The following is a 12,616-nucleotide window of genomic DNA, read 5'->3' on the forward strand; positions in this document are numbered from 1 at the left end:
TTGGCCGCAAAAATTTAAAAACGCAGTTATGCGGAGGACAAGTAGCCTTTAGTTTTTACAATAGTGCGAAGGGTGTAAACGCAAAACGGAAATGGAAAGAAGAGAGCTGCATTGCATGGCCCCAGCGATGCACGGAATGGAAGGACCAATACACTCCTAAAAATTGGAAACTGGAAACGGCAAACTCGGGGCAAAAGAACAAGCATATGCTTGCGTGCGTCTCTGCTTGATCGTGGTGTTTGCAAAAGTATTTGACTGTCCATCACAAGTATACATATAATGGTCCACCATACTACGCTTGTTTTGCCGTTGTTTTTTGTGATTCATAGGCCAATTGAAGACGCTTCTTTTGCTTGTTACGGTATGAATCTTGCTTTTTGTAAACACCAGTGTATGCGTGAACCTTGAAGCCAAAAATACGAGGAATGTACCGTTCCTGGGGCTTCGTTGTGGCAATTTCGGGATACACCTGAATCAACATGTGAGGAAACGTGGTGCCGAAGTAGGCACCATCAATAGCAGCGTGTCGCTGAGACTTGGGGGCATAGACATCCTCACAGCGCGGGCAGTACAACTTTACTGATTTGGAGTGAGGTACGTCCGAAAGACCAACGGGCAATACGGCCTGTCCATTGCAGAGGAAACGAGGACAGCGACCAAAATCGCATTTCTTGAACTTTTCGAGCTATAGCGTGTTAGCAAGGCTGTACGGGCCGTCTCACACAGAATAGATAGACAAAATGAGAGGCAGTAAAGAGAAATGGGAGCTGTCGTTCCCGATTTGCCCCATTCCCGTTTACTGCCTCTCATTTTGTCTACCATCATCCTCGCACATACCATCTTGTAAAGCCCTTGAGCAGTAAGAATATACCGTGCATGGATCAGTCCATAAAGGTGTCTAGCACTTGTTTCTACCTCATCCTGTAATTCCTCAGGCAAGTCGGGATCCAAGACATCGAGAATGAGGTCTAGAGCATGGACATAGTGTGGTACTTCGTTGCTGAGACCCGTCAAGTTGAAACGATCCTGTATGTACTCTTCGTCTACTTCACAAAAAAAGTCATTTCCCTTGAGACCAAGAAACCAATCAACCCAGTACTGAGAATCTTCAGACTCACTAAAAATGTCAGTAAATGCACCGAGAAATCAATCAACGAATTGCAGAGATTATGTAACAACGCAGTATTGCTTCTACGAACCTGTCTGAAGAGTAGATCTGCATTCTTTGGACCAAAGAAAAAATGAACTGTAAAAACCGGTTGGCCAAGTTTACAAACAAAAAAGGATTATAAGGTACAAAAGAAACGTAAAAAAGTTATTTTAGACGTAAAAATCCACCGTTTAGCAGCTTGATATGGCTGAAAACGGAGCAGGTGACGACCACTGAACTGTTGGCTCTAGGCAAAAATGTGCAGCTACGCTTTCTTAGTTGCGGTCCGGGGGGTAAACTTTAATTAACTCTAACTGAATTAAGATTATCTTACCGATGCAGCGGGAAAGGAAAGGCCGGCACAAGCTTTCGCTAAGTAATTACGGTTTGTACAAGGTTGTCCAAAGTTTACGACAGGGTTACAATGGGTCTAAGATAAAGTTACAGCAAGGTAGTATAGGGTCCATAACGTAACGACGAGCAATGGTCATAACAATGCGACACTATGCGCCAGCTTCTTGTCGCTTTGCGAAAATGCGATCGAAAATTGTTTCTTAGGCGCCGTTCATTTTTGTCGTGTATCGCACAGCAATACACAGGAAAATTGTTATTAATAAAGACTACGTATGCAAACAAGGAAAAGCGAAAGGATAACGGAAAGGAAACACGGTGCAAATACCTGCACAGTAAGGATTGGTGGACCATGCTTGCGGCAGTAAACAAGCAAAAGTCCGTTTGCAGACGAAACTTCTTGTGGACAACAGGGAGGAAGAAGAGGAAGGAGAGTACTGTGTACAATGTACAGCTGCTGCCTTTTACACAGTTTTGTTTTGTGTATAAGTGTGTGTGGAACGCGCGTTGACGAAAGAGAACGAGAAAGTGTGTGTTAATGTATGTGTGGCTGGGTGCGGTTCCGCCTAGAAAGGAAGTGATGGGTTGTACTGACAGTCAGGCTTGTGCTAGTTTGTAAGTATAGATGGCGTTAAAAAAGCATAGAAAGAAAAGAGAACCGGGAAAAAAAGCAGCATCAGAGAAACAAAGATTGTCAAACATAAAAGACAAAGAGGGAAGGGGATGGCAAATCAGTTGCAATCGGACGATGGCGATAACCCATAGCAAGTGTCCGATACACAAGGGGGAATTATTGAATAAAAGGGGAAACAAACACAAACGTGAAGAGGAACACAGGCATATAGGAAAGGCAACAATGGGATGACTGTCAGTCACTCGTACAAAGGACGAGCAAGTCGTCCAAAGACGATGGGAGATAGGTGAACGAGACTTTTTATGTCCTGCATGGGGAAAAGTCCGCGTTCACCCGGACAAAAGTAGTATCTGCTGACCGTAACCGGCAGTCGTTTTTTGTATCCCTTTTTCACAGGAGAAAAGAAGGGAGTTTATAGACATGTTTTTGTGGAAGAAGGGGAACTGGTTGGTTTGTGAAAACCAGAAAACAAGCCAACCATCACGACTCGACTCATTAAAGACTCAAAGGCGGAAACCGCCAACACCAGGGGACACGCGCTGTGCTTACGCAGTGGTTTCGTTCTCGTAGGCAAGGAAACGAAGCGTTTCCTGGACAGTCTGCACCAACTTGTTAATGTCCGTTGAAGAACGGATCAAAAGAGTGTCGCGACGGCGTCCTTGAGAGTCTACAATGACAATTGCATCCAATGCAATATGTCCGCCGCCCAGTGGATGGAGCATGCCCATCTCCAAACAAATCTCACGGTTCCAATCAGAAATAATGGGCAACGAGATCGTGTTCGGCAGGATGTTCTGCTTCCAGGCAACAATACTATCAGGGGAATCGGTCGTAATTCCAAAAATGCTGGTATTGTAAGCCATCAAACAAGGCAATACGTAATCCAGCGCCAACAGATGAGGAGGAATTTCATCCACACTAAACAGGGGTCTCTGAACATTACCAAAGAAGCACAGGACGCAAGAAGCGGACGAGATATACGAGTCTGAGAAATTCGACACGTTGCAGTTCGCGTCAACAATTGTAATTGGCGACGGAATGTGCGTGAAAACGGTACTCTCCTGCATCATCATATCGTCCTGCTTCAACAAAGCCGCTCGAATTTTCAATTCCTTTTTTGCAAACGAATTGCTGACGCGGCGGCATCTTTTTTGGCTCGACTCGGAGACGCTCGAACGGCGTTTCACGCTTGTTTCACACTCCATTCCGGCGTATCCCTGGACAGGAACAGTGTACGCAGCGTTGTCAATTTCCATAGTGAGGTTGGTGAAGAAACAGGGGAAGAATGACCAGGTCAAGAATTTTTTTGGTAAAGGAGTGGTAGGTTCTGGGCAGAAGATCGGTTTGTTTACTCGCAGATATATTAGCGGTGTAGCAACGTGGTTACTAGGGGAATGGGAAAACCAATGAAACGCGGAAGATTGAGAGACCCTGGCAACCAAATGACGCAAGTTGATTGTTCCGAGGCGAAAACCGCTTCGTGTTCTTATTGGCCCGGTGAAACTAGCTAATGGGGTAGCTGGTGGGGTTGCCGCCAGGTAGGCGACTGAGGAGGAGGGTTGGAGGAGGGGGAATGGAACAGGAGAAACGTGTTAAAGTGCAGTTCTCAGCATTTGCTTCAGCCGTTCGTATTGCTGGAGATGCTTGAAATGTCTATGTGAAGGGCGCTGAGATTGCGGTGTCCAGCTCCGGAGCAATTGACATTCAACTGAAAATGGCTGGCCACAGATGCTATCTGCGAGCTCTCGAATTGCCTTCATGGCGGGCAATGAGTTGTGGAGGACCGAAATGGGGTGCTGCAGATTGTGTTGTGGAAGAATTGTTTCGTTGAGCCAATCTAAATCTGAAATGCTCGGGTCTTCAGGTTTGGTCTGAAGCACGACTTTAGACAGCAGCGACTGGGCCTCTTCTAGTAATTTTTCCGTGACTGAAGACCCTGAAGAGGGCACTGCGTAAGGAGAAACGGCGGCGACAGTAGCGGTAGTAGCGAGCGCTGTAGCGTTCACTACATCGGTGACTTCGTTAGGCGCAGCACTAGCGGTCGGTGTGGGCGACTTTGGTGCTGTGAGGCTCTGTTGTTTGTTTATTAATGAATTCGTGGACGATTGGGTATCCGGAATCGTTGTTGTAGGAGCTTCGGGTGTTTGGGACGCAGAAGACTCGACTTCCATAGATGGACAAGCAGGCACAGAAGGATAGGTTTCTGTTGCGCCTGGACTGGCCGGTTGTATAGACTCCTGGGATGTTGCTTCGAGAGCACACAAGCATCTTTCTTCCCAGGTGCTTTTGGATTCGCTCACGGGCATGTAATTGGCATCATCGTAGACTAATTGTTCGAGTGTCTGCCAATGTGATGAGTGGAGCAATTTCTCAACCCCCTGTGATTGCGATGCGGACAATAGCTCATGTCGGTAGCTTGCTAGTTCGCCCAACATTGTTGCTGTCTTTTGCGTTGTTGTAATTATCTGGCGAGACTTATGTCTGCTTTCTAAGGCCGTTTGGATACTTAGGCAGACAGACTGCAAGGAACGAATTCGTGTCTGTGTCTCCGTATCTTGAATCGCGTGTTCCGTAGAAATGTTTATGTATTCACGAATTAATGACAAGATATCATGAATGTACAAATGGAGTAAAAATGGAGCCATGATCTCACCCAGCTCTATGCTCGCTTGCGCAAACGCAAGGGTATTCCTTTGCAGATTAGTAAATAATGTTTTTCAGACCTAGCGCACATACTTTTGCAAACCTTCCGAAAACTTTGCCAGCCAGGAAGTTTGTAAACAGATGCAGTTAAACGCTTGTGCTAAAAAGTCGGTCAGTCGCTGAATAGTTTGATTCAAAGTAACAACGGTGAACAAAGTCTCTTCCTTTGGTGATGAGTCAATGGCTAGAATGAGAGTGTTTGTCCAGCAAATTGTGCGTTCTAGACGACAGCATATTGTCTCCAACAGTTGACGTTCTGAGGAAGAAGCCAACTCATGATACAAGGCAAACAAGCCGTTTGACTGTGCCTTTTGAAATAACTGACACATGCTTCGCACGAGCAATAAGTGGAAATAGGCATCTGTGTTAAGAGAAAGAACGGTATTCAACGGAACTTGTTCCATGAGAACCTTCTTCCTGTTGGTACACTCGTTGCTGACTATGGCAACGTCTTTTTCTAATCGAGCAACTAAAAGTTCGTGCTCTAGTTGTGCAATCTTTTGTTCAAGAAATTGTTTTTTCTCTTGTGTGAATGCATCTGCAAGAAGCACTTTGAGTCTTTCCACTTGTTGGTCACGTTCGTTCAATTCCCTAGAAAGTTTATTAGTTTAAATAGTCGGAAACAAATAGGAATGCATACTCGCGTAAGCCTCTGGATGCTTCAGTTAGTTTTTTGATGCCCTCTTCAAGGTGATCAATATCCTCTATTTGTTCATCTAAAAAGGATTCCAATTCATCAAGCTGAGTATTCTTGTGCTCAATTTCTTCCTTCAGTAACAGCTCCTTCTCCAAGTACTCGGCCTCTGTGTGTACAAATTGATTTTCTTTACTAGCAGTTGTACTGATTTCGGCAACCAGTTCTTCTATACGAGTCTTCAAGGCAATGTTGTTTTCCACAAGTTCTTCCATCATTTCCGATTGTCCGTAATTGGCATCCACTTGTTCTTGTAAGTAAGCAACTTTTTCCTCGGCGAGCTGTAACTCCTGCTTAATGTTTTTGTTATCCTGCAATTCTGCAGTTTGACAGGAAATCTGTTCCCGGGCATTCAACAGTTCCTGTCTTAGCTTTTCTTCTTTCTCCTTCGTTATTTTTTTCAGAAGCACAAGCGCATCATGATACTGCATGTTTTGAGTCTCAAGTTGTATCCACGCATCTTCCGAATGAGAGCTTGCAAAATCCACTGAAGACAAGGCATCCGTCTGATTTTGGAGAGTTGCAAGCTCGTCTCCTAATTTGACCAACTTCATTTGGACTCTGTCCAATTCATCCGTAAGTTGTTCCACACGTTCTTCTGCCAGCTCCTTGTCAAGTGTGACTAGTTCCAACATATCTTTCAATTCCTGTTGTTTCACAACAAGCGCCGTTTCAGAGGTCTGATGTTTACGAATGCTCTTTTGCAGAGTATCAATCGTTTCTTGCATTGAAGCTAATTTTGCCTGAAGTTTCGGACGAACAGCCCTCCATACTTCGTTTTCTGCGAGTTCCTTTTCAAGGGACTTCAACTTTAGAGATGTCGCTTCATTCTTTTGTTGTAGAACCTCAATCTGCTCCTTGTACTGTTTCAACCTAATGAGTCCGTCTGTTGAACCTTCCTCTGTGCTCGGTTTTGGTACAGATGCATCTTTTGGTAACTGTGCTACGTTTTCATCTTCAGTTTTTTCTACGGTAGCTTGAGCACTAGCTAGTGTAATTGGACTATTGTCAGTTACCGCAGAAGCAGTTTTCCTCGGTACAGAACTGTTCCTGGAGAATGAAAGCCGTCGAACATCTGAGTGTTTTCTTTCTTTTGCAAGTTTCTGTTTTGATGCTACAATTTCCAGAATTTTTTGTGGCCGAATAAAAAGGCCCTTTCCAGGAGCACAATGAAAGTATCGTTTTCCATTAACAGAGCCGTCATTCTTTCCTATTCCGTGCGTCAACTCGACACCGATCCAGTTACCTTCAGAAAAACTTGTGTTACCGATATACCGTACAATACCTTCATGATTCTGAGTACGAATTGATGAACCAAGCTGTAACCCTTTCATAGTCAGAAACGTTCGAATCTTTTAGTGTTCATAATAAAAGACCCGAAAGTATTAAATGTTTTAAACATCTGTTTGGTGTTTTCTCTTTCGTAACCGCATTTCTTTGTTTGCGGCTATCAGATTTTTTATTACATATTTAACAGTATATGCAGTCGTGTTCCCTTAAATTGAGTAGCTGAATTCGATGTAGTTAATGAAAGTCTAGTTACGTTTGAGAAACTTGCATATTGAATTTGTGCTAGAAAACCATCCGACTAATTGTCACCAAGTAAGAAACATTTTTGTAACACTGTTTGATGATTAAGCAAACTTGCTTCAATACTTAAAACTGTCTTTAAATGGAATCATCATACAAGAGGAGTTTTCCCTTCGTCCAAGAATTATATGTCCATACCCCAATTAGTATTAGTAATCGTACTTTATAGCTTCTTCCGTTTTAGTTTTGCTTCATTGATCCTTATTTGTGTTGCCTAATCCCTCGGCATCCCAGAATAATCGTCTAGGAACAAAATTGCAGCCAACACAAAGATTGGTTTTTCATTAAAATAATCTACAATGCCATTTCATTGATTTTGTAAAAGTAGCCGAACACGAGAGTCGAGGATTGGGGAAAAAAAGAAAGACTATCATTCGTAAAACATAAACTATTCGGCTTGTGCCTCGACCTTTTCCCCGGGTTCTTCTTTCTTGTTATCATCCTCAGTCTTTTCAGTAGAAGAGGGTTTAGAAGCCTCGGGCTCTTCGTCGTCTTCTTCCATATCCGAGACTACAAAAGGATCACTCTTATACTGTTTGCCTTTGGTTTTTGCTTCGTCCCCCTCGTCTTCTTCGATACGCTCTTCGGAAATAACACGCCGGCCACCTCTTCTGCGTCTCGTTTTTCTAGCAGATGTTTCGGCATGTTCAGGCTCATGCTCAGACTCGGTTTCATCCTTCGTCTTTCTGCGCTTACGTTGCTTTTTCTTCTTGGGCTTCTCATCCTCGCTGTCAGAAGGTACCGGTGAGACGTTTTCATCCTGCTGCTCATTACGACGGTATTCAGCAACTTCGGCCTGCATGGTACGTCTTTCCTCTTCCAGCTCTTGTTCGCGTTTTCTCTTTGCCTCTTCGAGTGCCGCCTGCTCCGCCAAACGACGAGCCTTTTCTTCTTCTCGACGGTGTCTGGCTTCGTCCAATCTTGCGTTATTAAGAGCATCAGTTTCTTTTTGCTGCTGGATTGCACGTTCAAGTTGTCGCCGAGTAGTATTTTTAGCCATATTGGAGCGCTGCTGGATGTCTGCGGGAGGGAATGGAGGAGTTTTTGACTCAACGAGCTGATCAAAAGTCTTGATAGCTTCGTCTAACTGTTCCATAGCATACTCCAGATCTTTGACCGTACGTACATTTTCGTTTTGTGTCCGAATCAATTCCGATAACTGAAATTGGACAAAAGCCGTGTTGAATTGAAGACTCGTGTTAGTGGGATTTTGAGCCAAAGCTCTTTGCGTGTATTTTAAAGACTCGCGGAGAAATGCTGGATTCTTATCCTCACGACCTCTTTGAAGCCAAACACGACCCAGCGAACTCAAGACATTATAACCATCAGTTTCGCCAGTCTTATCTAATACCTGTTCAAAGATTTCGATAGCTCTGTGATACTGCTTTAACTCAGCAAGACAATTTCCAATATTAATTAACGTTGTGACGTCCTTAATCGTCTCACGAACTTTACTCAAAATAAGCATTGCTTTTGAGAATTGTTTTGCGTGAACCAATGTTATGGCAATTCCTTGTGCAGCATAAGCATTGTTGTGATCGTATTTAATGGCTTGATCAAATGACTGGATGGCTTTGTTGAATAGCTTCTGACGTTTGACCTTGTCTGCTGGAGATGCGACGCGAAGTTCACGTGCCTGTCTCAAATACGCATTACCCAACTGAACGAGAGAATAAGTATCATCGTGCCAGTGTCTCAATGTCTGAGAACAATGACGAAGTTCCGGATCCTCCGCCGGACGGCGTTTTTGTTTGCTCAAGTACCAGCCGAAGAACGCGCGAACTTCCAAGTTTTCACCGTCATTAGTCATCAATTGACGGATTGTTTTAAATGTAGCGTCTGTAGGATTTGCAAGTTCTAAAAGGCATAAACGAACACGTGCATCAGAAAACTCGGGTCGTTCTTGAAGAACGTCTCTGTACATTTTTTCAGCCTCTTGCAGTTGACCGAGCTGCTCCTTGCATCTGGCAATGTTATATGTTAACAAGACACGGAAACCATCGTTTCCTTCCGTCATAACAGTTTTTGCTGCTTCAAAATGCTTTAAAGCATCGCCATAGTTGAAAAGCTGATATTCCAAGACACCAACGTTGTTTAAAAGTTCAGGCGTTTCCACCATTTGGGCGTCGCGAATAAAGGCAAGTGCCTTTTCCAGATACTTAAGACTTTTAGAGGCATCGTCTTTTTCCCAAAGCCGAGCTTGAGTAATAAGTAAGTCTGAATCCACAACACGAGGTATTTTAGAGGATGAAAGGATGTTAAACGCACGCTCCAGAAGCATTTTTGGTTTTGCAGGATCAGCTTTGGGATCAGAAGCGTTCAAACAACCCAAGATAATAAGAGCCTCAGCACACTTTGGAGCCTGCTCAGAGATACGCTCGAATGTGAGCTTAGCACTTGTATAATCCGATTGCAAAATTTGAATTTGACCAATACCCATGTAACTGAGTAAGTGGTTGTCCTGGATTGAACGAGCTTGTTGATAACATTTCATGGCCTCATCGTATTTTCCAAGTTGGTGATACGCTCTGCCCATCCAAAAATATCCGTCAGCGGATAAAGAGGGTGTGAACGCATTGTGTACCACAGCATTGGCAAGCTTGATACAAGCTTCTAGATTTTTTTTAGTGTAAGTGAATCCGGCAAGAATACAAGCAGCCACTGCATTAGTGGGACACGCCTTAAATGCTTTTTGGGTGTAGTTAAGAGCTTGTGAGTAGTTGGCTACAAACTCTTCAGTGCCTAAATTTTTGAAAGCACGATCATAGTGATACAAACTAAGATACGTCCCTATGGCATAATTTGAGGGGTTGAGTTCTTGAGCACGGGTCCACGCAGCGTGTGCCTCTTCCTTCATGTCAAGTTGCCAGAAGCACAAGCCGATGCCAATACGGGGATCTGGCTGGAAAGACGGATTGGAAACTAGAGCGCGCTGGTAAAACTTCAAAGCGCTACGGAAGTTCTTTTTATGATAGAGCACGAGTGCTTTTCCCATTAAAGCGAAAACATTAGCGCCTGATTTTTGCAACACACGGTCATAGCCGTGAAGAGCGGCGTCAAGAGTAGAGTTGCTTTTTGGTGACTTCATGATCCCAAAGGTTGCCTGTAAAAGCAAAGCAGGGTCCCATTGTCGGTGACTGCCACTGATTTTGTCCAAAAACGATTGAGCGCGGTTTAAGTACTCTTCCCGATTCGCACCACGCGTACGTCCAGCCAGTCTTGCTTGTTGCATGTATATAGCAGCCAAATATGCGTTAAAGGCGGCCTGACTCTCGTCGTCCGTAAGCACTTCGAGACCTTTTGTGAGGATGCTGATAGCTTGTTCGGACATACCACGAGTAATATACTCATACTAAACACATAATGCTTGTTAGTACAATTGTAACTCCATCGGCAGGCAGGTTTTACCGATACAAACGTAGTCATACTCGGAACATGTCAATTACATACAGCAAAACGAGTCCAAAACTCCTTTTCCGACTGTTCGTTTGTTAAAATATCACAAATTTCGGAAGCATCGGTAGGCAAACTAGTACAATCGATTTCGACTGATTGATCGTGTCCAAGCAAGGGAATCTCAATAATTCGAGGCGCATTCGCCTCCAGGGTGAATCCTTCCATGTTCTCGAAGAGACGAGACCGTCAAATGGCTTTTTCTCCACGGAATTTCACAAGGAAATTGGGTATTAAACAAAATTTATGCTATGCTGCACTAGCCAACGTGTTGGTGTCGTTCTCCCGTGCTTCAACTGCTGTCGGCCGCCACCGCAGATCCCCCACAGAGTAGTAGAACTCAATCGCATTAAAGTTATTGTGGGGTTTGGCTGAGCGAACTTTATTCGGCAAATGACGTAGTGTTCAGCATAATGAAGTTATACCCGACCTGGAGTAACGAGATAAAGCTGTGGGGCTGAAAAGAAAAGCCGCGGTTTTCATAGGAGGCATAGTTTAAGCGCTAACTCTAAGTCCCAGAACCAAGTTCGGATCCTACTGGATATCTCTTCTGTCGGATCACTGTACTTCCGTTTTCCTCGCTTCCTCGGTTTAAGCTTATTTATGCACCAAACTGAGCGAAAATTTATGAACCCTCATACCACTAATAATTACATCAGTATATCTACGTCATGAAAATGAAAGAGTATTTAAAGAAGAGCTTGCCCCGTCCTGCTAACCAGAGCGCGTTTTCTCGACGTTAAATAGTTTTGGTTTAGTGCATAGAGGTCGCCATTTTTGTCCGAGTCCTTTACTCTTTCTTTAAAACAATTGCTACCGGTGCTTTTTGGAATCTACCAATATCCAAGCTTAGGCGCCTCACGATATTTATTTAACCTCAACAGGGAACTCAATTGCTTGAAAAGTTTTAACAATGCCTCTTTTATCAGCCGAAGGAAAACTCCTTGTACGGAACATCATCTTCCTTGGATTGGCGTTTTCGAGCGTGATAGCTCATTTCTTTACGTCTCCTTCCATCCAAAAGGTGTTCCGACAGAACTTAACGCCATTCTCGGCGAACAAGGTTCTGCTGCTGTTTTATTTTCTTGCACAGATGCTTTCATTTGCGGGAATGAGCGCTCCTCTGTATTTCGTACAGGGTGAGGCAGACGAGGTAGTAATGGCCGCGAACAAATCGATCCTGTTCATCTCAATTTTTATCTTCGGCTGGACCTTTGCTTGGACAGGCCGCTCAATGGTTTGGTCAGCACTTCTTAGCTTGTTTATGTTCTCCCAGGCGTCTCGTATGTACTTCCGCAATGTTCGTATGCACAAGGGACCCGTTTTCTACACAACTGTCAAACTTCCAAGTAAGATGTTCTTTGCTTTTTCAATCTGGCTTCTGGTATACACGATGAGCGCCTTCTTTGATTGCAAGTCGCTTCCTTGCCGTGTTTTCTCCAACGTTATGATCTGGTTCATCGCAGGCGCTTACTTGGTTCCTATTTTCGCATTCTATGACGCTACTCTCGCTTTCTTGAGCAGCTATATTTTCTTTTCTATGGGCGTCGGACAAGTTATGATCAGCCTCTTCACTTTACAGTACGTTTTTGCATTCCTTTTGTCAATTATCCTGGCCGTGGTCGGCGTTGGAGCTCTGTTTATGCCCAAACGTACTCCGGCAAGCCCTGCTGGTGATGTTGAACAGGCACCTCTTCTTAATGACAGCGCATAAAGTCGCTAGTGTGGAATGCTAGTGAGTGTGAATGCTTTCTGACATAAGTGGGCATTCAAAAAACGAAGTATCATGCAACTTGTGCAGCGAATTCAGACAAGTCTGGAACTTTCGTTTTAATTGTTTACTTTTGTCGTGTGCCGTACAGGCCCCACGAACCCTACCATCTCAAATTCATACTGTTGTATCTTTTACAGTAAGCATTTTGTCAATCGAGATCGAGCCGTGTTATATTAATGATCGTATTTTGCTAGTAATAATCTTTTAACTAACTGATTCGAAGACGAAACAAAAGTCCGAATACTAATGCACGGCGTTGAAGTAGCT

General features: G+C 44.0%; 5 protein-coding genes across 5 annotated transcripts; 1 reads left to right on the top strand and 4 right to left on the bottom strand.

Annotated features, from left to right (window-relative positions):
• Positions 1-292: 292 nt before the first annotated feature.
• On the bottom strand, positions 293-1,222 carry SJAG_00142 (CK2 family regulatory subunit Ckb1; the record flags this gene model as incomplete). The annotated part of the gene is made up of 3 exons (XM_002171401.2): positions 293-685; positions 838-1,117; positions 1,200-1,222. The coding sequence occupies 3 exons, from the start codon at positions 1,220-1,222 to the stop codon at positions 293-295; spliced, it is 696 nt and encodes a 231-aa protein (XP_002171437.2).
• A 1,458-nt stretch (positions 1,223-2,680) lies between these two features.
• SJAG_00141 (neddylation pathway protein But1) lies at positions 2,681-3,391 on the bottom strand (the record flags this gene model as incomplete). The annotated part of the gene is made up of 1 exon (XM_002171400.1): positions 2,681-3,391. One exon carries the CDS (start codon positions 3,389-3,391, stop codon positions 2,681-2,683), a length of 711 nt encoding a protein of 236 aa, XP_002171436.1.
• Positions 3,392-3,727: 336 nt separating this feature from the next.
• On the bottom strand, positions 3,728-6,866 carry SJAG_00140 (hypothetical protein; the record flags this gene model as incomplete). Its single annotated transcript, XM_002171399.1, has 3 exons — positions 3,728-4,826; positions 4,872-5,429; positions 5,479-6,866. The coding sequence occupies 3 exons, from the start codon at positions 6,864-6,866 to the stop codon at positions 3,728-3,730; spliced, it is 3,045 nt and encodes a 1,014-aa protein (XP_002171435.1).
• A 507-nt stretch (positions 6,867-7,373) lies between these two features.
• On the bottom strand, positions 7,374-10,869 carry SJAG_00139 (RNA polymerase II associated Paf1 complex subunit Tpr1). Its single transcript, XM_002171398.2, has 2 exons — positions 10,573-10,869; positions 7,374-10,474 (listed from the first exon to the last, which is right to left on the bottom strand). Exons 1-2 carry the CDS (start codon positions 10,741-10,743, stop codon positions 7,511-7,513), a joined length of 3,135 nt encoding a protein of 1,044 aa, XP_002171434.1. The 5' UTR covers positions 10,744-10,869; the 3' UTR covers positions 7,374-7,510.
• A 364-nt stretch (positions 10,870-11,233) lies between these two features.
• SJAG_00138 (fungal protein) lies at positions 11,234-12,587 on the top strand. Its single transcript, XM_002171397.2, has one exon. The coding sequence runs from the start codon at positions 11,489-11,491 to the stop codon at positions 12,287-12,289; it is 801 nt and encodes a 266-aa protein (XP_002171433.1). The 5' UTR covers positions 11,234-11,488; the 3' UTR covers positions 12,290-12,587.
• Positions 12,588-12,616: the final 29 nt, after the last annotated feature.

The sequence above is a fragment of the Schizosaccharomyces japonicus genome (assembly GCF_000149845.2).
Source record: "Schizosaccharomyces japonicus yFS275 unplaced genomic scaffold supercont5.1, whole genome shotgun sequence".
Taxonomy (NCBI): Eukaryota; Fungi; Ascomycota; class Schizosaccharomycetes; order Schizosaccharomycetales; family Schizosaccharomycetaceae; genus Schizosaccharomyces; species Schizosaccharomyces japonicus.

Excerpts from the sequence above, each read along its gene's own strand:
- SJAG_00139 (XM_002171398.2), bottom strand. The coding sequence starts at position 10,743 with ATGGAAGGATTCACCCTGGAGGCGAATGCGCCTCGAATTATTGAGATT. Across the intron at positions 10,475-10,572 it reads AGTTTTGGACTCGTTTTGCT|TATGAGTATATTACTCGTGG; the intron begins GTATGTAATTGA and ends TTATGTGTTTAG.
- SJAG_00138 (XM_002171397.2), top strand. The coding sequence starts at position 11,489 with ATGCCTCTTTTATCAGCCGAAGGAAAACTCCTTGTACGGAACATCATC.